This window comes from Sylvia atricapilla, chromosome 2 (assembly GCF_009819655.1).
Source record: "Sylvia atricapilla isolate bSylAtr1 chromosome 2, bSylAtr1.pri, whole genome shotgun sequence".
Lineage (NCBI taxonomy): Eukaryota > Metazoa > Chordata > Aves > Passeriformes > Sylviidae > Sylvia > Sylvia atricapilla.
Window position 1 is genome coordinate 25,304,589 of NC_089141.1, and position 22,889 is coordinate 25,327,477.

Sequence of the window (22,889 nt, forward strand, 5' to 3'; positions counted from 1 at the left end):
AGATGGAATTAAGGGCTTTGGCAGTCCTTCCCTAAAGGCTTGAGTGGTCAATTTCAGCAGAGTCTTTACTTGCATACACTTTATTTCAGGGTTGAGTGAAATAAGAGTTTAAATTAAAACAAGTTACAGCTTTATAATGGAATATTTAACTACTGGAATAGTTAATACTGATAGTTTAATACTGATTTCACTGCTTTCCTTTTGGTGTCTGTGATATCCTAATATACAAGTTCATTGCCCACAAACTTTCCACAGACAACATTGGGGTTTTATAATTTTGTTATAAACAAACTTCACAAGAGCTGTGGCTTTGTTTCCCAGTTCATTTCTGCTTCATTCTGCAAACACTTGCAGCCCTATCAAGATGTCTCACAGCCTTGCTGCTCCTACTCCCAGCTTTTTATTGCAGTACTATCTTGATACTACTGTGGTCACCACAAAAATGTATTGTTTTGCAGAGCCTGCTCTTTTTCTGTTGTGTTTTCAGCTTTGAACCAGCCTAGAGTTCAGATGCGTAACTGCTGCCTTTCTGTGTCTGCTCGTAATTCCTCCACCTCCAGAAAGACAATAAAATCTGTGTGACTGCTGAGGTGTGATACACGGGAGCCAGTGTAATAAAGCTGGATAGTCTGCCTGCAGGAGCCTGAAAGCACTTGTAATTCACTGTATCATATCACCCTGATAAATTCTGTATGGCTGTTTCCATGTGCTTCCCCACTGTTGTTTATTTTCTTGGACTTAGTTACACAGAATGACAGGTTCCTTTTGGTTGGAAGGGATCCCTTCGGAATGCCTAGTGTGGCCCTGCTGCTCAAGCAGTGTCCAGTAAGTTGTGTCTGTCCCCCGAGGATGGAGACTACAGCCTATTGGGGCAAGTTTAACCACCCTTGGCATAAAAAAGGTTGGGATTTTAATTTTCTTTTTGTTTTGGTTTTTTCTGTCTAAAAAGTTGGTTTTAGACAGAATTTCATATGTATCTCAGTTGTTTCTTATTCTTATGTTTCTTATTATTCTATCACTGGGCACTATTGAGAGGATGTGGCTCCTTTTTTTCCTTTAGCTATAAATACCCATCAGGTATTTATTTTATTTTATTTTAGTTTAGTTTAGTTAAGTTTAGTTTAGTTTAAAAGCTGCCTCTGAGTCCTTTCCAGCCTGAACAGACCCAGTTGTCTCAGCCTCTCTTCATAGGACGATGCTCCAGCTTCTTAATAATTTTTGCTGGCTTCTTGCTGGATTTGCTTCAGTATGTTCACAACTTCCTCATGCCGAGGAGCCAGAACTGGACTCAGCACTCCACGTGTTGCCTCAGCTGTGCTGAGTGGAGCTGAAGGATCACTTCCCTTGACCTCTTGGCAACTGGAATTTGCCATAAGGGTGCATTAATGCTTCACTGTCAGCTCATTGTCAGCTGGGACCCCATCCATTCTTTCAGCCAATTTTCATCAAGCCCCTTATGCAATTACCTAGCCCGAATTTTGTCACTTTGCCTATGGGGACGTCGTGGGAGGCTGCTCCTAAAACTGACTTTTACCATGTGCACTAATAAGTTCCTTTCTAAAAAGGAAAAGAGTGTGGCAAAATCATCCTGCTGCTGATCTCTGTAGACACACAATGGAATTATCTATCTTTTTCACTGGAGTCATTGCTTTCTAAACCTGTATTTGCCTTATTTCTCTGTTCCAGGCCGAAATGAGTTGATTGCCCGCTATATTAAGCTGAGAACAGGGAAAACACGCACAAGGAAACAGGTAAGTGTATGGTTTTCCCTGTAAGGATTAGCTTCCTTGGACCTCTACAGATTATGAGGGCTAATGAGAACAAATTTCTTGCTGTTCACTTGTTGGTAGTTTCTGACTTTGCAGGAAGGAGGTTGTTGTGCTGAGCTGGTTAAATAAAAACGGCAGGAAGAGTCAGCCCAGGCATTTTACAGGAGGATTATAATGCTCATGTCTGCCAATCATATTGTGACCCATAAAGTTTTCTACTGTTAAATAGCACAATTTTATTTGCTTGGCCTACTTATGAGTGTTTCAGGGACCAGCAGTTGTTCTCTGCATGAAGATTCCTTGTTCAGCCCAAGCAGACAAGACAGCAATGATGATTTTGAAAATACCTAGATGATAAAGGAATCTTTGTAATTTGGGAATGAATATCCAGGCTGTGCTGGGTGAAGCACTGAGCAGCCTAGACCTGCCTTAGATGGCCCATCTTTGCTCGCCCTCCACCCCATTTCATGGCACTGGAGTTAAGTTCAAAAAGGCAGCTCATTGTTACCCTCAATCCTTCCTACCCCTAAATGACTACCTAAAGTATATTTACTTCTACAAGAGGCTACCAAGTATTCCTCTGGAATGAACAAGGAATTTTGTCTTTCAATGCAGGTATCTAGTCACATCCAGGTCCTGGCAAGGCGGAAAGCTAGAGAGATCCAAGCCAAGCTCAAGGTATGATGGATATCCCTTAGCCTATCACACAAGCCCCCCCCCCCCCCCCCCCCCCCCCCCCCCCCAAGTCAGCTATTCCCTCTTTGAATAGCCTTAAAAAAGCCTGAGATTAGTCACTGAACTGTAGTAAGCTGGAGAGGAAAAGGTTCTTCCCAGGAAATGTTGTGCAAACATTCATTATTGTTGAAGCTCTGTGACGTCTGGAGCAATTCTATTTAAAGAATAAAGAAACAATAACTTTTCAAATTTCATGTGTCTTATTTCTACCTCTGGTTTATGCTCTTTGTCATTCAAATCTGAAAGACCCTTAGACTTAGGAGTGTGCAGAGAGTGTTTACCTGAGAAGGAAGGGTTTATGGTAACAAATGCTGACCTGTAAGCAGGCACTTGTGGTGGCCTTGGGAAAAGGTGACCTTATTAGAGCACCAGCTCCACCTCTACTAGAGGTGGTGATGTGAAGTTGTCCACTGAGAGGAAGCAATAAAGCCAGCTGGCATCTTCTCAGGTAAAATGGTGCCAACTAAATAGACTTTGCTCCTTGATTAATTCAGACCTGATTTGAAGAGGCTGGAGCTAACGAGAAAGAGAAAAATGGTTGGAATACTTGCTTGAGAAAAGCTGTGTTTTCCTTTCCATAGGAAAAGCTCCGAGATCACCCTAATGAACCTCTTGACATTTATTTCCACTCAGATTTGATGTGGGGAAATGGTTTATGTGCTCAGGCTGAATTGCCAGAAATGTTGAGAAGGTCAAGTTTGTATGTGACAATTGCAGAAGAGGGTGTCTGTCCCCTGTTAAAATGTGAGCCATCCAGAAAGGGCTTGCTGAGCAGGATGTGAGGTCTGGGCCTTGTTATGTTTCACTGAGACAGCCTGAGAAGGAAGGTGAATGGTGACCTTTCTGTTTGGTATGGCCATAAGTAATCTGTAAGGAGGAGAGTTTGCTTCCCTGATCTTCCGTGCTTCAGGTGACAATAACTGTGACAGCCCAGTCCGTCCCTGACTGCTGAGGGATGGCTGGTAGCATGTGCTTCCTCTTGGCTGCCTGGGCAGCTCCTCGCTGGGCATCAGGGCAACTGGACTGTCCTGTGTGTGAGCTGCTGGCACTCAGTGTTGCCCAGTGCTGACGTGCATGCAGCTCTGTTGCAAGCAGTGATTGCCTCTAAGCCATGACAGCACCCCCCCCCACACATCCCAGACCCATTTTAGAAAGCTGTGCTGTGTCTTTTATTAGCCTGTTGTGTTTCCAGCTGCTCTGATAACGAGAAGGAGGCACAAATTACAACTATCTAATTCAGTGCATCCAGGTAGGGCTGCTTAAGCTTGAAACCTGTGGTGCTGTTAAGTGGTCAATTCAGGTGGAGGCCTGCTGGAGAAGCAAGTTAGAGCGAGCAGGAAACAACAACTGCCCGGGGTGTTAAAAGCCTCACTGCTGCTTACACCTGTAACCTCGATTCTGCTCCTCGTGTGTCACAGCTCTGGGCTTGGGCATGATTGGAAAGCCAGTCAGCCGAGTCTGTTTCCACTTAGCTCACAGGAGCTGGCCGGTTTTGTTCTCAGGGAATGAAGGTGTCTCGGGGAGCTCCATGGAGCCATTGGCTGCTGTCCTTTTACACACCAGGCCATGCTGGGAGCTCTGCCCAGCTGCCTGCAGAGAACCCTTCCCCAGGACCGGGCTGTTCCTTTCCCCTGCAGTGGCAAGTCGGGAGCACTGAATCAACTCATTTACTTCTTTGCTTTCGCTGGCCACGTCCACAGAGCAAGGAAATGAAATCACAGAGGCTGCTGCCCTTCCTCCAAGGTCCTGCTGACAGCTGTGTCTTCTCCTATCACTGTTCATTTTCCATAGCAAGTGCACATTTTTGTGTTTATAACCTAGTGAGAGCAGCTACGTGACTTTTCAGAGGAGTCACAGCAGTGCTGCCGTTTCCACACAAAGTGGGGTGTCTTTATAAAGTGTCCACTGTGTCTGTGACAGACAGGTTGGAAATAGGGTAAAACTTAAACAAAAATCTGCTCCCAAAAGTCAGTAGTTTTTCCATATCCTGGGTGGCAAATAGATACCATCTGCCCTAAGGAAAAAAGCAGGAAATAGTTGTGATGTGGTGGTATTATCATAATCACCATCATCGTTATCATGTGTTTTAAGAATAATTAGAAAAAATACAAACATTACAAATATTTGGTAGAAGTTTTTATTGCTTTTTTTTTTTTTTTTTTTTTAACTGGAAAACACTTGAAATGAGTACAGAAATGTTAGCTGAAACAGAAAGGAGATGTCTTTTCTAAAAACATGGTCTTCTCAGCGATCCATCAAGTATTTAAACGAAACAAAAACACAGCAGAGGTTAATAGGTAAAATACTTTCCTTCCCCAATTATTTTGCATTTTCTTTTAAGTCCTCCACAAGTAAATGCATCTTCCCCATAAACTCATGTATAAACTCAGGTACACAAATACAATTTTTCCAGTGAGAAAATAAAGAAAGGAAAAAATTCTGCAATGGCACATGGGAAATAATCCTTATATATATTAGAAAAAATCAGAAAATAATAATTTCCCTTAAAACAATGTAGGCAATCCTTCACTTACTCCCTAAGGCAAAATTTAAACTGGATTCTGAAAACATTTCCCATAGCTTTGGAGAATATTAGGAACTTTCTCAGCATTTAAAATGTTTCCCTTCCATTCACTTGAATAGTACTAACAAGAATCACAGATGGTCTGATAAAGAAGAGGTGTATGTTTTGCCCATTCCTACTGATCATTCCACTTGAACATTAAAAGTCATTATTGAGGTTTTTGAGGATGCCTCCTCCACTTTTTATTGTTAGACCCATTAGGATATTTGGGCTTTGAAATTTAGAAAACTTCAGATAAGTTGGAGGGCTTAGAAAGAATAGAAACTCAAGGGTGAGAACTTCCTGCAGTTCAGTGAATGCAAGTGGGAAGTGAGAATTCCTGAAGAAGACAGCAAGGGCTGTTGTATTTCTTTCAGCAGTTTCTTCAAGCTATGAATTAATCTGTGACATTTCCATGGAAATTATAATGACACAGATAAATGTGGAATGTTTGAAGGATGAAGATTAGTTCTGGGGGATGTAGGAGGAAAGGCAGAATGTGGGGAAGTGCTTCTGTTTGCCTATTTATTCCTTGAAAGAAGAAATGAAGGATGCTGTTTGTTTTATACATACCTCAGACCCACTAATTGTGGGCACTGTCGTTGCCTGTAAACGTGTGTAAATCTACAGTTCTGTTAAAATACAAAAAGCAATGTCCCTGCAAATGTGCCCTGGAGATCATGAAAGTTTCAAGTTTCCCTGAAGATAGGGTAAAATGGTAAACTGTACCTGAGACTAATGCAGTCCCAAATGGAGGTAGTTGTTTTTGCAGTGATGATGATCTTGTTTTGTGACCTTTTCCTCAGAGGATTTTTTTTCGTAATCAAGTATCTTTCACATTGAATACTCTTAGCAATTATTAAAACACAAGAATCAGCTAGGGGTGTTGTATTTTCCACAACAAAACTTTTCAGCTGTGTGGTTGAAAGCCCTCAGATAGAAAAGATAAATGCTTAGCAGTCTTTAAACCAGTATTTCAGAAAGCATGATTATTCACATCTTAAGCTACAGTAATGAGTGACAGCCTTACAGCTTTAAACAGTTCTTAGGACAGTTATTGGTGAATTTGCTCCCCAGAATTTCAGAGATGCTTGTTCCTGACAGAGAAGCTGATGAGAATTCTGGTTACAGAGCATTAGAGCTGGCAACTTGTTAATCATTATAATAATCCTGTTTTTTCTGTTTCTGCTCTTGCTCATAGGATCAGGCAGCTAAAGATAAAGCCATGCAGAGTATGGCTACAATGTCATCTGCCCAGATTATCTCTGCAACTGCCTTCCATAGTAAGATGGGCTTGCCTGGTCTCCCACGACCAGCCTACCCTGCTGTTTCTGGGGTGAGTGGACACTCCAGTATTTGAAAGGATGTTGGGACCTGCTCAGGAAAATCCTGAGAACTGAGACAGAATGGGCCAAAAGGCATTGGTATTTGTAAAATAAATCTATCATGTGGCTTCAACAGTTTTATCCAATTCTTTGCTCACACTGATGTAAAACAATAGAGTTCTACTATGTATATATATTTTTATAATGATACAAGGGAGAGAACAATCAGTTCATTTGGATTTTCATCTGTCTGAAATGTTTTTAAGTGTCTGTATCACTTTTTAAATCCAGCATCTTTTTAGAATAAATCTATTTAGGCCATCCTGACCCTTTCTCAAGTTTTTATTTCCCAAGCTTATTCTCAGCACTTTGATCAGATGGCCCTTGATAGAGAAGGTCTGTCAGCATCCCTGTACCTATGAATTGGGTCTAGTGAGCATTTGCTGAGCATTGATTTCCACCAAAATAACTCCTGTGGAACTTTCCTGGGGAAAATGGTCCTTCCAAGAGAGTGAGCATCATAAAAGCTTTGGAGACAGAGGCACAAGGTGCATACATATTATTTAACATTAGAGATCACTTTCGGGTCAGTTTCTTGCATGTCAGTAGTAGAAGTGTGTAGAATGAAAAAAAAAAGGACCAGTCAGCACCTCCACAAGAAAGAAACCAGGAATGTAGAAAGAAGAGAGAACTCATTCACATCTTTAAAGGTCTGTGAACTTGCGGTTTATTTCCTCAGAAGAGAGCAAGCCTTCCTTTTCATCTCTGTCCTAATTAGGAGTGGTGACTTCTGCCTATGTGTTTTTCTCTTGCAGTTTTGGCAAGGACCATTGCCAGGCCAAGCTGGATCTTCTCAGGAGTAAGTATTTCTTTATGTGAGCATCCAAAGCAGGTGCTTCTGCTGCTTTCTCTGCTGCCTGAGAAACACCATTAGCTATTACAAGATCTGTGAAATGCTAAGACCTTAATTTTTCTTACAGTACTGTTAAAATAAAGCTGAGCTCTCCTGAAAGCTGTGTTTACTTATGGGTGTTGAATGTCTCTGAATTTGGGCTTAAAGGTCTGAGAGGCATCCAGCCCAGACCTATATCCACTTGTACAGATATAAAACTACTTGTGGTAGAAAGGAAAGGATAAATAAATGGGCTGGTAGGGATCTCAGAAAAACAAGTCTGGAGGGAGGACCTGCTGAACACCTGCAGGTGTTAATTTATCCAGTCCTGGCCCCTTACTGCTTTCTGAGTCTTTGCCCATGATCTTCTCTTGCCCACACAGAAAGATAATTTCCAAAAGACACTTACGCCACTTTCTCCCTGAGGAGAAATACTTGATCTAATCTGTGCAAACAGTTGGTGAAGAATATTGTTTTGTTTGGTTGTTTTATATTAACTACCTCTCTTTGTGTCCTTGTGTAGTGTGAAACCTTTTTCTCAACAACCTTACGCTGTACAGCCTCCACTTCCAATATCAGGTAGGTAAGGAAATGTAGTTCCTTCCTTTGAAATTGTATTCCTACTTCAAAAACAGCCAACACTCTAAAAATCTTGGAAGTTAATTAAAAAAACCAAAACCTATTGAAACATTTCAATGACCCAAAACCAATTTTTATATGATTTCCTCTTATTACCTGTTTTATCCTTTCACTGAGAGAGTTGAAGCATTTAAATTTTGTTTTATTTTACAAAAATTTTCTTCCTGTTTTATATTTGTTGTGTTGGGGGTTTTTTTCCTCCTGGGTCAGCAGAAAATAAAAGTTTACATATCTCTGCTGGTCTTCCACCATGCTTCATGCCCTAGAACACTGTTCTCTGTCATAACAGGATTGCATTCCTAATTTCTCATCAAGTGGAATAACAAATGTCTTTCCCTTCTCAGCTTCCCCATTTTGAGAGACTAATGGTGATATCTCATTCTGATACTGAACAGTTTATTTCACTGCTCCTTTAGGGCTCCGTCTAAGTCCTCTTAAAATTGCTGAACATGTTTTCTCTGTTGTCAAACCCAGGCAGTTTGTCTTTCACATCATGACCCCTGGCAGTGCTGTCTTAGCAGGGGGTGACTGACAAGCCACTTAGAGCACAGGTAGACTGAGGACCTTGTAAATGATATTTTTGCATGATGAATGAAGCCATAAGAAAATTATGAGTCAGCTTTCACAGTAGGTGCTCTACTGGAAAGCTACTGCCATTTTTTTCTAAATTATTGTTATAAAAATCCTGTGTGCTTAGGGTTTGAGTCTCCTACTGGCCTCTCACCTTCCCCGTCAGCACCAGCTTGGCAAGGACGAAGGGTGGCTAGCTCCAAACTTTGGATGTTAGAGTTCTCTGCATTCTTGGAACAACAACAAGACCAAGACACAGTAAGAAATACACCTTGCTTCCACTCCTCATTAATTTTATGTCTTCGGACAGCTCTTGCTCATCATGGATGTGTTATACTACTCTATGTGTGTGGAAATACTTGCTTCAGTACTTCATTGCTCTTCAGAGAATAGAAAGGCATCTTTGGGAAACACCAGATCTCCTCCTCTTAGAGGATAAGTAGTGGTAGAACCAGATCTGTGCAATGTGCTTCTGGCTCCTCTGCCCAGTGTCATGGGCATTCATACACCAAAGCCCAGGGCACTGAGGTCATAAGCCCTTGCCAGGCTATTCTGGTTGTCCTGTCCAGCCTTGTAAGGTGGACTCCAATATAGAACCTGAAATCAAAATTTGCTAAGATCACATAAAGCCATGTGTTTCTCTGGTGTGCTGAGAACTTAAAATTGGTGGCAACCGAGATGAATTCGCATCAAGGTGTTTCCATGGTGCCACCTCTGAAAAGGAAGTAGTAAGATTTGCCTCTCTCACTAAACTTTTTGGTTCTGCATCTTGAGATATGCTCTGGTGATGGGCTGAAATGGGAAAGTTCAGAAAAGATTTGCCTGGGTTCAGTATTTTTTGCCTGGGATTTATCTGCTGTGGGATTTCAGGTTCTTCATAGGACAGGAGCATCGATGTTCCTGAGTAACTTGAGTAACCTGTCACAGGTAACACTGTGTCTCAGGTTATTTTATACTATATGGTAGCAGCCCGAGGTAATGATTTAAGAGTGAATAGAGGAAGAAAAGAACCCAACAACAGTGTTTCAGAGAAGGAGGAAGCATGAATGTATTGATAGGAAGGAGAGAACAGCAGGAGCTGGTATTAGCAGAGATATTTCTATTGATTTCTTCTGCTCTTTTAGAAAATGCTATCAAATCTTCATTGACTTCCAGTAGTCTTCTGCGAAGGACAATGGATGTTCAGTATGTACTGAACAATTTTCTAATTCCATGTTTTCCCTCTTTTTGCAGTATAACAAACACCTGTTTGTGCACATTGGGCAGTCAAGCCCCAGCTACAATGACCCCTACCTCGAGGCAGTGGATATCCGGCAGATCTATGACAAGTTCCCTGAGAAGAAAGGGGGCCTGAAGGAGCTCTTTGAAAGGGGGCCAGCTAATGCCTTCTTCCTTGTTAAATTCTGGGTAAGAGGAGGGCCCTTTGTAGGGTACCCTTTTGCTATGAAGTTTCTTACTTTAAAATCTGTGACCTCACTGGCTGTTAAAAACTGCTGCCTCCCGGCAAACTTTTCCCTGTGGAGGTGTGGTGGTTTCACATTCGTCAATTTCTGTTTCCCAAAATTCGTGTAGTGGTTTGAGTGCCTACTAGAATTATTTACTCTTTTCCTGCTGTGAGATAGGATTGGGAGAGAAGCAAAACAGGCTCAAATCTTAAAAGGCTATAAAGACAGGTTTATTAACAATACTATAAGAGGGGAAAAAGTTAATAAGAATCAGAATAAAACCTTCAAAATACTTCCCCTTCCCCCCAGGTTTCCTTCCCCTTCTCACGGACAACATATAGAGACAAAATTGGGAACTCTAGGTCAGTTTACCACTTATAAAATAGCCTTCCATCTGTTCATTTAGAGAGAGAAATCTCTTTTAGTCTGCCATGGAACCTGTGTAGTCCAGAGGTATATCCCATATTTAATTGGTTAATCAGGCTGTCAACATTCAAAGCCAGTCACTAATTGATTTTTGCCACAGCTTTCTTCAGTCAGTGCAAAACCAGACCAGTAGGCAACTTAATACAGCCACAACTATCACTTTCTTGACCTCACAAGATCTTTCCTTGACCCCACAAGGCACACTTTCTGGCCTGCAGCAAGATGTATCTTTCACATTGTCCATCTGTAGAGTTGTTCTTAAATACTCTCTGCAGATTTGCTAATGGTGACTTGGACCCTGTAGAATTTCTTATCTATGTATAAGTAAAGAATTCAGAGGAAATTATTCTCTGCATACTCTCATGAATTCACTTCTCTCAGTGTTGTGTAACTCCTCAGTCAGGAGCAATACTTTTTCCATCTCTTCTCCTGTCTCTGTAGCTGCATTTTGTGCTATCCAAGTACTAATAATTTACAGATGCATACTTAGTGCTGGCAGAGCAAAAGATAAGAGAAACATATAATGAAATTGGATTATGCTTATAATATATTACTGAAAGGACTTCTGGTAAACTGGCAGAAATCAGCCTGGCTAAAGCTTGCTCACTCAATTTGGATTTTTGTGATTTAACTGAAATTTGCAAAAACTGTGCCATTGTGCTTCAAGGTACAAACAAAATAGCTTTGGTGATTGATATTATCATAAGAATTATGAAATCAAAAATAGTAGCAGTAGCTCTAGGCAGTTGTACAGTAGATGGTTGAGGGAATGTTTAATGGGATTTGGAAACTTTCACCTTGAGTTTACAACGTAATTCAACCTCAGGTCAGAGTGAGATGATAAAAAATGAGCTTTTATATCTCATTCCCATCATACAAAGTAGCTCTAGAAAGCCTCCTGACTGGTACTTTCAGAAGGAAGAGTGAAGTGCCCTGAGATGCAGCTTCCCAGCTGTCCCAAGCCTAGCCTTTCCAGAAATAAGCTGGCGAATGCTGGCTGGGAGTCTTCTTCTCAAGTGCCTGTGCTTAGAGTGTTGCTTGCTGATGATTTTTGGGGACACATAATTTTATTACCTGGAGTCTCTCTGCTACTGAGCTGGGCCCTTCATGGGATTAGCTCCTGGCAAAGTACAACAAAGCCTGCCTGGAGTGCTCAAAACAAAAGGTGAAAGATCAGCTCTGTTCTGGCTGGGAGAGAAAACAGCACCTTACTAAGAAGCTTATCCTTTGACAGGGCACCTTTTGAAAGGTGTTGATTACCTTTTGTGCTTTGGAAGTTTCAAGAACCAAAAGGAAGAGCTTAGAGGGAGATGTTACATAGAGAGAATGAAGCATTTTGAACTCCTTGACTTGAAGAGAGAGAAATCATGAAATTGTGATCTGGTGCAGCTGTGATTTTATTTATCGAAATTGACAGTGTGCTCTTCTGCTTTTGCGGTTCAGTTTGGGGATTGTGACAACTTGATTTTTAGTATCAGAAGTGCAAAGGTAGCCTATGCACCATGTCAGCCCAACCTCTATCAGGGTTTTGAAAGATTTAGATGGTGGCATGTCATCAAGTTGGGTTCTTTCTGTTCCCATGTGAGGTGTCTGGTGTTCAGAGGATATCAGCTCACTGGAATTTGGCTTGATTAAAGAGATGTGACATAGGATTTGAAACATCTTTACTCCAATGTGTGCATAATATTGTGGGACTCTGCAACTCTATACTTACAAGGACAGAAATATCTCTGGGCTTAGTTTAGTACTTTGACTATCTGATTCTCTTTTTGGTACCCTTGCATTGTTGAATCCCATCTGGAGTTAACACAATGTTTTATTAGTGGCAACATTATAGCTTGTCACTTAGAAATAGTCAAAGTTGACAAGTCAAGTCATTAGTTAAGTGGAAGCTTCTAAGACTTCTAAGAAGCAAATAAATAAACAAACAAACACTTTTCACAGATAAGTGAAAAAAAACCAGAAAAGGAAGAAAATTAGGTTTCAGCAGAAATTTTTATATCCCTTTGCATTTTCTTACTTCTGTAGCAGTATGTGCTAGGGTACTTTTTCATTTTGCTGCCTCATAGCTCTGCACAGCTATGCAAATACACTGTTGATATTCAAAGATGTATTGTATAAAGCAATTACTACACCATTGAATTTATAGCATCATTTTTAGCATCATTCTACTCATCATGGTGAGTAGAATTAAATACTTGAAGGAATGTTTTGAGACATGAAGATATGATTGATTTTTTCAGAGGTTTCGAGCTGAAGTTGTGGTTGCAGGTGACAAAGACTTAAAAAAACTGCAAGAAATGAGTAAGCTGGGGTTGTGTATCTGCAGTTTTAGGCTTGAAGAACCTGAGGCGTGAACCTGCCATTGCTACAGTAAACACTGATGATACCAGATGAGCTGTTGTGTACCAGAGGCCTAATTCTAAACACCAGGGTTGAGGTTTCTTGACCTCAGTGGTAGCACTGAGGATCTAGTGTGACTGACAAAACTTTGTTCACGTTAGTTCAAAGGTGCTTTAAATGATCTATGGAATAGCTAAGAGTTAAAAGTTGATGAGTTTGAAACATAAGCAGTGTTGCAGTGTTTGCAATTCTTCCTTGATTTTGGCATTGGAAATTTGGTACAATGAACTGATTTTGGACTTGGCTTGGCAAGTTGTGTGTGACATCTGTGTGACATTTCTCTGTGCTCCAAGTGCATTCTAGCACACGACAATGAATGTGAGACATCAGCCTCCCAACACATGGGCAGTGGCAGCCCTGCTCTTTTCCAGGCTAATATTATCTCTGCCACCTGTTCCTTGCTTCTCCCTGTGAACTCCTCCTGTATGGATCGTTATTAATAGTTTGGGGAAGAGGCGTTCTCAGGGCTTTGCACGTTAGTAGAATGGTGCACTTGCATCTTGGAGCTTTCAGAAGTTGTGAGACTCTACATGGAAGACAGAAGGAAAATGACAAACCAGGAATTTAAGACAGGGAGTACTTTGCACAGAGCAGCCATCTGCAGAGACATGAATCAGGGGAGTTTCTTGGGAGCCCTGTGAAGAATGTGTGTAGTAATTTCTTCTTGGTGACAGGCAGTAAAATCACTGAGTGTCTTCTTTCAGCTAAATGGAATATAGTTTTGTAGGAAAGTGCTGAAGGAGTGGGCTGAAAACTTCTGTCCTGCACTTAGCTTCTCTCTTGTCACAAGCAAATCCAGTCAAAACAGCAGCAGTGCAAATTGCCCTCAGCACTCTGCCTTGCCCACTGGATGCTTTCAATCATAAAACTGCCTGGAGAGCGAGGAGTGGCAATTTGGTCTTCATGTCCATTCTGTTCTTGGTACTCCTGAGGCAGCAAACAAGAGAGCAGTTAGAAACAGAGAATTTTATGATTTTTGCACACATGAATTTCACCTGCCTTCACCAGCACCACCTCTACTTGCTGCCTTATGTAAGGGGACTCTGCCAATAGCAGTTCTTCCACGTACGTTGTCCCCTACAGTGTTCAATAGTGTAGAGATTATTGGTAGCAAAAGGCAAATTGAAAGACTGGATTACTGAGGAATTTTCAAAGAATCTTTTCCAGAGATGGAGGGGAGAGAGGAGCATATTATCTTGTGATGGGCTACTATGCTCTTCCCAGAAAAAGTCCCTTCTCTTCCATCTAGAAATCTTGTCTTGTAGGAAATTAAATATTCTGCATACTTCTCTGGAAAGGAGAAAATCCCAGATGCTTCCCCCAAGCACGCAGAGTCACTTTTGCATGCAGTGTGTGAATATCTGAGACGTGCTATATCACAGGTATCTCAGTGATTGAAGTTTTAGCATGTTTGAAAGTCATCAGGCAAGGTATGGATAAGTATGTCATCTGTGCTGAGCTTGCCCAGCAAGTTGAACACATCCCAGACACATCAGATTTCTGCTATGCTAGAGTGTGCACAGGTTTTTGCATCTGGAGCTTCTTGGACAGAAAGCAAGAACCCTGACTTTGTCAGATAAAGTAGTATGGTCCAGCTGGTGGCTCCTTACTCAGATTTAGCTTGTAATATGCCTTGTTTATTTGCTCTTCTACCATTGCCTGTGAAAGAGAGTGAGAACAGCTGTTTGAATGCTGGACACCACCCAACAGCCTGAATGCTGCTGCTGCCCCCGCAGTCCCACCCTGTTCTAGCAGTGCTAAGTAGGAGCCTGGGGGGCCAGGCAGCTCAGCCCCCTCAGTGAGACTTTCCTAAATCCTCCCTATGTCTCCTTTGGCTACCTAGGCAGGGGTAAGGAATGTATTTAAGACTCATCTCATTTGTTGTTGGACATACTAGGGCATTTGCCAGAGAGGAGTCGAGGCACCTGGGTTCTAGTCACATCCAGTTACATATTAAAAAATTCTATGCATTCCCAAACTATAAAGTGAAGATTAGCCCTCCTGCTTGATGGAGTTCTGGGAAGATGAATTTCCTTTGAATCATAGTCACTATTATTCTCTTGCATCTTTTCAGGGTGGAATGTACTGGACACAGTAAATCAGACCTGTCTCTGCTCACCTCGAGTGCTCACTCCAGCACTGGATGTGCTTTCACACAGGATTTTCTTTTAGATGGTCTAGGTGTTGTGAGGAGCTCTTAGGAATCTAGGCATGAAGGCCATAGTGTTTTTAGATGTTAAGCTAAATGCAGTAGTTTTTGTCATTATGGTCTTGTCCTCATGCAGTCCTGAGAAGTTTAATTACATCCTTTCATGAATTACTCCAGTGTCCAGTTGACATTTAGGAGTTAATTTAGCTATGGCAGATTACAGTGTTCTTCCTCAATTTTCTGCCTTGTCTCCCTTCAGGAGGTAATCATCTCGACAACAGGGAAAGCTGAGATTGGAGTTCCACTCCTGAGTTGTTCCTTGGTCTTGTATTCATGTACACCATTGCTATTTTCAGTTCACATGTATAAACCAGGTTGCAAATACTTCAAGAGCGGATACACGTGTGCTAAATAATCTCTGGTACAGGGGCAGTGCCTTCCTTGAGGAGGTGAGAACTAGCAGCTGTAAATAAGTGAAAAAGCTGTAACTGTAAGGCCAACAGTGTCTGGAGTGCTCCAGCTCCATTCTCCTGCAAACATGAATGAAGCCCTCAGCAAACTGCTACTGTCATTCTCTGGTGTTGCTGAAATTCCCTCTAGGTATGTCTATGAGATCTGCAAAGGTGACAGGAGGTGGGTGCACAGCTCCTGGGGACTAATCACTCCATGTCTGATCATCCTAGCCCATAATACCTGACAAGCTTTAGAATAAAAAGTGCTGTGTAAATTTGAGGGAATTCCAACATGATTCCACTGCAACAGGGCTTCCAGGAACCTGATTGTACATAATGTCAGTGAATGGTGATGACTCCTTAATTCAAACAGTATTACCATAGGTTTGCCGTTAATGTTGATTAATCAGATGTTAATTGGCTGGGAAATTCCAGTCTGGCCTTCTGAGGGGAGGCTTATCAAACTGTGGATGCACCTAGAGTGGCTTCTTAGGGCTAGTGAAGCTTTTCTCATGAAGTGGAACTAGCACCTTTCTGCTTTGCCTCGTATTGAGTGCATTTATTTTTTAATTTTACCAGTGAGTCTTTTGGAGAATGTAACCTTAACTTTACTAGTGAGACCCTGACAATGTTTGTCTGGTTCTGCAATGAGAGCCTCTGCTGTGTTTATGTAGCAGTGGCCTGACCAAGCCTCTGTAGCCTTGACCCTTTGTTCTTTTTGACTCAGTGGGACAATTTCTTTGGAAGAACGGAATCGAGTCCATACATTGTGTTTATCGCTCCCAAGGGAAATAGCTGAAAAATATTGTGACGGACTCCTAGTCTAGTTCCTCTCTGGACAAGGGAAGAAATTAATCATTATTCAGAGAGTTGGAGTGTGGGTGAAATAAACAACACAGTTAGTTGCATTGACATGGAAGTATTACAGTATTAAAGTTACAGTACTACAGCAACTTAATAAAAACCTAAACCAGAATGGAGTAATACAACTATTCTCTAATACAGGTACAGTTGTGGTACAAAGAAAGTAGCTGCATAACTACAGTTATTGAATACCAAGCAAATATGATCTGTTCCTCTTAGTTACCTTTCAGCATGGCCATAATAATTCACTAGAATAAATTGCCCTGCCTTCTGTTATCCCTGTTGCTGCCCATCCTCCCAACACATATTCTTTGTTTGAACACACACAAGTGTATCTGAATCAGGCCAGGGAACTGATCCCACTGAGAACTAACTGAGCAATTCCTCAGTGAGCCTTGTAATACAGCTACAGAAATATGTGTCAGCACAGCAGGAATGGGGAAGCAAAAACTGCTCTAGAAGAGTGAGGCTGCTCTCTCTTCAGGTCAGGACCAGCCTGGCATCATAAAACTACAATTCTGAGGTGCAGTTTCTCAAGAGACTCAAGCAAACCCAAGTGTGCTGCTATAAAATAGGCAATGTTTGTCCACTCATCTTTTGTGGTGCCACAAAGGCAGCAGCAAGCTCAAGTGCCTACAGAAGAGGAGAAAACTTGACTGTCACTCGCTAGACTGACCTAAACATTTTGTGAAGTTGCTTCTTAAGACAACAACTAACCTAGCAGTATTTATTATCTCATGGCAGATAACAGACAAGTATTTTGCATGGCAAAGAAAGAGGGGCTTTCATTATTGTGGTGGTCCAGTTCCACCACATTGCTTGTCCTTAGCGCTGCTCTAGATCTCAAAAAAAAAACCTCTTCACTGACAGGGGTTAAGAACACCCTGCTAGACTGGCATCTAATGCTGTCCTAGTCAATCTGTATCCACTGTAGCAGGAACACACTTTCTTTATTTTCCTATTCCCTTGACTCAGCTGGAAGAATAAAATGCTCTGGAGAACCAATTCTTGCTTTCATGCTGACGTAAATTAGCGCCTGGGGCTTGTGGAGCACAGAGAAGCTCTGCCCTTTCTGTTTTGAAGGGGAGGAAGCTGAGCTGGGCATTCCCACACACCCGAAATGTTTCTGGAGCTTAAGGGAACCGCCACTTGTTTCATGACTGTGGTTGGAATGACCCCTGGTGGAAGCTTCAGACAGCCAGGAATTTTAGGAGTTGCATCCCAACGGGAGGCTTTGGTTGGCCATCCTTAGGCACCCACGTTTGAAAACTGTGGCTGCTACTGGAGATGGGTTTAAATTCAGGTGTAACTGGGCTGGATCCATCAGTAACTTACATTCCTTACGTTTGCATCCTGTCTATTTACATTTGTAATACCTGAGCCTGATGTGTGTGTGTACTCACACATTCCTTTTTCCAGCTATGTCTCTTTTCCCTTACCTACATTTCTAGGGTGGAAAAACTTTATTACTGTTGCCTTACCATTATTTGTTCCTTGATGAGTCAGCCCAGTCTAGCCTGTCTGTTGCATTGCTCTGTCTCTGCAGTCTGCTCTCCACATGTTTTGTGAGTACCTCCATGCCATGTCATCTATTTTTAATGTTAGGAGAATATTCCACCAGATTTCCCCAATGTATATGCAAATCCATTTTCTGAAGTGGAAGTGGGATTTTATTCAATACTCTTCAGATTTTTCCTGCTTGCTCAATGCACATTGGTCTGCTTAAGGAGCTGGAGTCACTCCCAATACTTAACTATCTTGGCTATGCAAGGTAATGGTGAGAAAATGCCACAACCATCTGTTGATAACTATCTGATTTTTTTGTTTGTTTGTTCTATTTTTTGGCAGGCTGATTTGAATACCAATATTGAAGATGAATCCAGATCTTTCTATGGTGTTTCCAGCCAGTATGAGAGCCCAGAAAACATGGTCATTACCTGTTCCACCAAAGTGTGTTCCTTTGGAAAGCAGGTGGTAGAGAAAGTAGAGGTAAGGAGCAGACACCTGGGTGCAAGGTTCCCTCTGGCTGCTGTTCTGTCACTTCAAATATTTGTATCCTGCCTTTGTATCTCAAGGCAAAATATATTTCATGCTTCTTGTCAGGGAGATGGAAGCCATAGATATAAGATCACTCAGCCTGCAAAATGTCCTTGTCTTAGGATTTCACTGAAGATCTGCTAGTATTTGCTACTTTTCCCTTAAATCTCAGTTTCTGAGGAGATGTAAATATGTACAACTCTTAGCTCTAGTGATTCTCTGTTTTTTTTGGGAAGCAAAGGAAAGCTAGGAAACACAGATCTGTTTTGTAGTCTAGAAACAGGAAAACATATAAGCAGCACTCATCTGCTCATATGCTCTCATCTGTGTTTTTAAACAGATCATTTACAGACTACAGCTATTAATACGACTGTAATAATTTACAGACTATAGTCTTATGGTTTTATTAGACCTAGAGCTATACACTTACAGCTTGAGCAACATGGGAACAGCAAATAACTGAGTTATGCCTATAACTGGCACTGAAGAAATTATTTTTGATGCCACTTCCAGCTGCTAAGAGAGCTCATTTTGACATGCCTCCTGCTGCCCTGTTTCTCAAGGAACCTTGAGATGCAGAAGTGTCTATGTGCAGAACACCAGCTGTTCTCAGGTCCACAGTCAGTTCAAGGCACAGCCTTCCCCAAAACTCATCTCCAGTCACATGATAGGCATGCCTGAAGTTAGGTTAAGTATTTGCAGGTGGGATAGAGGGGCAGAAATTCTGTGTTCTCTCCCATAGGTACCAGAAGGCTTTAGTCTTTTTTAGCTATAAGGCATCCTGAGTGTAGTATTATTATCATTACTTCCTGGTTTTGATAAAAGAGTAGTTATTAACTTCTTCAGTTTATTCACACCTAGTATTTTTCCAGTAGAGATGCAGACTGTAGTGTAGGTGTCAATTGGTCTGTTCCTCTTAATTACCTTTCACAGTGCCTTGAGGGTTTGCTGCTCAGAAGCTGGAACCCACTGTTCTAAAGAAAACAAGAAATCAAGCCAAAGAAATTGGAAGACTCAAGGGGACTGACCTTGGTGCAGAGTACTGTGGTCACTGTTCATAAAATTATTTAGAAGTGCCACTGCAATTTTTCTTTTCTGAGTCCCTTTTTGTGCCAGTGTCACCAGTGTGCCATTGTAGGCCCACGTGTCCCTTCTGTGTTTTTTTTGCAGACAGAGTATGCACGCTATGAAAACGGACACTATTCCTACCGCATCCACCGCTCCCCTCTCTGCGAATACATGATCAACTTCATCCATAAACTCAAGCACCTTCCCGAGAAGTACATGATGAACAGTGTGCTGGAGAATTTCACTATCTTACAGGTGGGAATTTTGGCTGTTTTCGTTGCAACTTGGCAACATGTAAGCATCATGCAGGAGTTCACTGTTGAGAGTCAAAGCAGATTTCCTTTTATAGCTCAGCATCTAATTGAACTTAATGTCTTTCATGTGTATTGCACTTCAAGACCATTTATGGAGCTCTAGAGATAGTTACTCATGCAGAGGAACAGCAAAAGAATTTAAGAGACCTGGGTAAGAGAGAGATAAAAAGAAAAATAAAGGGAGAGCTCAAGAGGCAGAGAGACAAAGGAAGGGGAATGATGAAAAAGTCAGTGAAGGAAATGCTCATTCCACTATTTCACAAATATTGAGGTCCTTTCTGTGCCCTGGCCCTTTTTGCAAGGTAAAAAATCCCACAAAGGGCACTGTTGAGTGGCTAGAAAATTTTTCTGTGGGAAGAGTTCTTCAACTTAGGGGGGAAAGAAAATAGTTTCCTCAGGACCATCCAGGACCTGTACAGAATATGGAGACATACAAAGGAAGGGGGATGTTGTGGGGAAGTTCTGTGACCTTCTGAATCACTGCAGCCTCTAGGTAGGTCAGGATTACAAGGCTATAGCAATTAGATTTGCATTAGTGTTTTGTTAATCTGGAAGCCTTTCCAGGCTCAGCTGCAGCCTACATTTGGGAAGAAGGCAGACAGCTTAAAAGGTGGATTTTTCTAATGGACTGAATTCTGTGTTCACCTCTGTAAGAGGCATCACAGATCTTTGCCCAGAGAACATGAGGCTGGGTAAGTAGAAGAGATGCTGGTGGCTGTATGAAAGACTGGAAATCAAAGTGATTTTTCATTCCATTCTCTGAAGAGCTTGCATAACTGCAGGCAACTCATTTCACTGCTCTGTGGCTCAGACACATCAGCTATAAAACACGAGGTTAATAATATACATCACAGAACATGAAGAATGTTACTCTTTCATGTTTGCATTAAGATCTTAAACATCTGGAAGAAATGAGGAGTATAAATGCTGAGAGTTCTTTTAGATGAGCAAAAGCGTGAGAGGGGCAGAGACAGAGATATGGAAAGCCTGTGTGCTGTAATCCATACTGGGGAACATTGTAGCTGTCTTCTGCATGTCATTCCTCAGTCAGGACAGCATTTCCTACAAATTTTAAGAAAAAAGCTGTCACATAGTTATACTTTCTCAGTGGCTTTATGTTTTGAGAAATCTCGTGTCCTTCCCTTATCTTCTGGCACTGAAGGCATGTCCCCTGTGGGTGCTGGCACACACTACCTTGCAGTCCTGTGCAAGATGAAAGTGCTGCTCCCTGAGCAGCAGCCTGAGAATTTCCCACTCCCCACCGGGGAGCTGAAAAATGCATAATGTAAGGCATGTTGATAGTCCTCAGTCCCCACTACAACCTTTGAGGCAAGTCTAATTATATTTTTTTCTAGAGCCTTCTATGACCTTAGATAGCCCTAATCCCACAAGCATCATTTATCTTGCTTTGCACATTTCACTGTGCAAGAGAACTCCCAAGATTTCAGAGCCCATTTTTCAAAAGAGGGCCCAGTGCCTTAGCACACCTGGATGTGTGCAACTCACTACATCTTGCAGAAGAAAGGACTAAAACTGCAAATCCAATCATGAAGTAAGAAAAGAAAACTGAATAGACCAAAACCAGACTGCTAAAATTAATAAGCAAGTTCGAAACCAGCTATTTTCTTCCTGTTTTCGTAAGAACAGTTGGGCCTTGGTACAGTTCAAGCCTCCAGCTGGAATGGTTTTCTTCTGCAGTTGAATTTGCACTACTGCTGATTAAAGTCTGCCTCCTCCAGCAGGAGAGAACTTTAGCTATGGCACAAACTCAGGTGACAATATGCAAAGTTGTGCAGTGACAGAGAGGGAAGCTGAGCTAGGAGTTCTGAGAGCGATATTTCTCTTGTCTCTGCCATGTAGTGCATGCTGCAGAAACTAGGACAACACTGCTCCTTCACCATGCTGCTGACAGAGTCACGTTGTAGAGACGCTAAAGGTCCTGAGGGGCCACAGAAAAAAAATGGGAAAAAGGAGCTTCTGTAAGAATGCATGAGTGTAGCAGCCATCCTTCTCCCAACATCTACAGTGTATGGAATGGGAGGTGTAATGAAGTCAAATCTGTAAGTCTCCTGTAAAAGGAGTTATACTCTATAATCCTCGTGTTCTATGTCTACCATTGACAAGCAGGAACAGATGAAGGAAAACAACTGTCTGTGGTTGTGATGTATCAATATATGTGTGAACAGGAGTGGGTGTGCCATAGGAGGGGGCCTCTCTATACCCAACAAACAGAGCAAAAAGAGCTTTCTTTTGTGAAACACTTGCCCTCTGCTGAAATCTGCAACGCCAGGGGAGGGAAGTAGAGAACCTTGTGGATCTGCTTCCACTGATGTGATCACTGCTTGGTCACAGTGGACTTTTCCACATAGTGGACTCTGCTCACCTCTCTTTCTCTTCACTGCGTTGTGGTTCTGAGGCTGCAAAAGTGCTTTGGTGTGTGGGCCAAGCTGTGTATCGATCCTGCACTTCTCTGTCTTTGTCTATTAGTGACTTTCTGATTTATGTTAAATGTGTTGGAATATGTAAGCAGAGCAGTTACCATTAATACCAGTTGCCATTTCAGCTTCTTCTCCTTTTCTGTCTAGGTTGTGACAAACAGGGACACACAGGAGACCTTGCTGTGCATAGCATATGTTTTTGAAGTATCAACTAGTGACCATGGTGCCCAACATCACATCTACCGGCTGGTGAAGGACTAGAGACTCTCTGCCCTGAGTTGTCCATGGAATGCATGTCTAAGGAAAAAGTCTGTGCTTGAACAACCCCTGCCCCCCCAATACCAAACTGAAAAATAAACTGCAGATATTGTGTATTTTCAGAAAAGTACCTCTGAGCTGGTTTGTGATTGATAGAGTGAAGTTTCCATCTCCAGGTTTGTGCAAATGGAAAAAAGACTTGGAGTCAAGGAAAACAGGCAAATGACTGCTTTAGGGTCTCACCACAATCAACATCCTGTGGAAAGCACTTCCCACAGTGCACACCCAGGGTGTGATCACACACATAAAAGGAGCGTATGCACCTGAGCATTTAGGTGGGGCAGTGGCAACGGCAGTAGCTTCCACAAGTCTGATCACATATGAACAGGTTGAAAATGTTCACGCTATCTCTGGTCTTAGTGTGTGCACTCATACACATTCATTTAAAAGTCAGCACATGCACAGACGTGGTTACTGTACATGTATATAGTTGTCAGTTACATTTATATAGGTGTCACATGCTCATGTGCCTGTGTATAGAG

At 41.9% G+C, this 22,889-nt stretch overlaps 1 protein-coding gene across 1 annotated transcript in view; it reads left to right on the forward strand.

Moving 5' to 3' along the window:
* The window catches only part of TEAD4 (TEA domain transcription factor 4), a 54,648-nt gene extending 32,185 nt beyond the window's left edge, over positions 1-22,463 (forward strand). Inside the window, exons 6-15 of the mRNA XM_066338444.1 lie at positions 1,687-1,751; positions 2,385-2,447; positions 6,269-6,403; positions 7,208-7,251; positions 7,808-7,863; positions 8,621-8,751; positions 9,727-9,900; positions 18,081-18,221; positions 19,440-19,592; positions 22,237-22,463. Of these exons, the coding sequence (XP_066194541.1) occupies positions 1,687-1,751; positions 2,385-2,447; positions 6,269-6,403; positions 7,208-7,251; positions 7,808-7,863; positions 8,621-8,751; positions 9,727-9,900; positions 18,081-18,221; positions 19,440-19,592; positions 22,237-22,350 (1,076 nt within the window). The 3' untranslated portion in view covers positions 22,351-22,463. The remainder of the gene's footprint in view (positions 1-1,686; positions 1,752-2,384; positions 2,448-6,268; positions 6,404-7,207; positions 7,252-7,807; positions 7,864-8,620; positions 8,752-9,726; positions 9,901-18,080; positions 18,222-19,439; positions 19,593-22,236) is intronic.
* Positions 22,464-22,889: the final 426 nt, after the last annotated feature.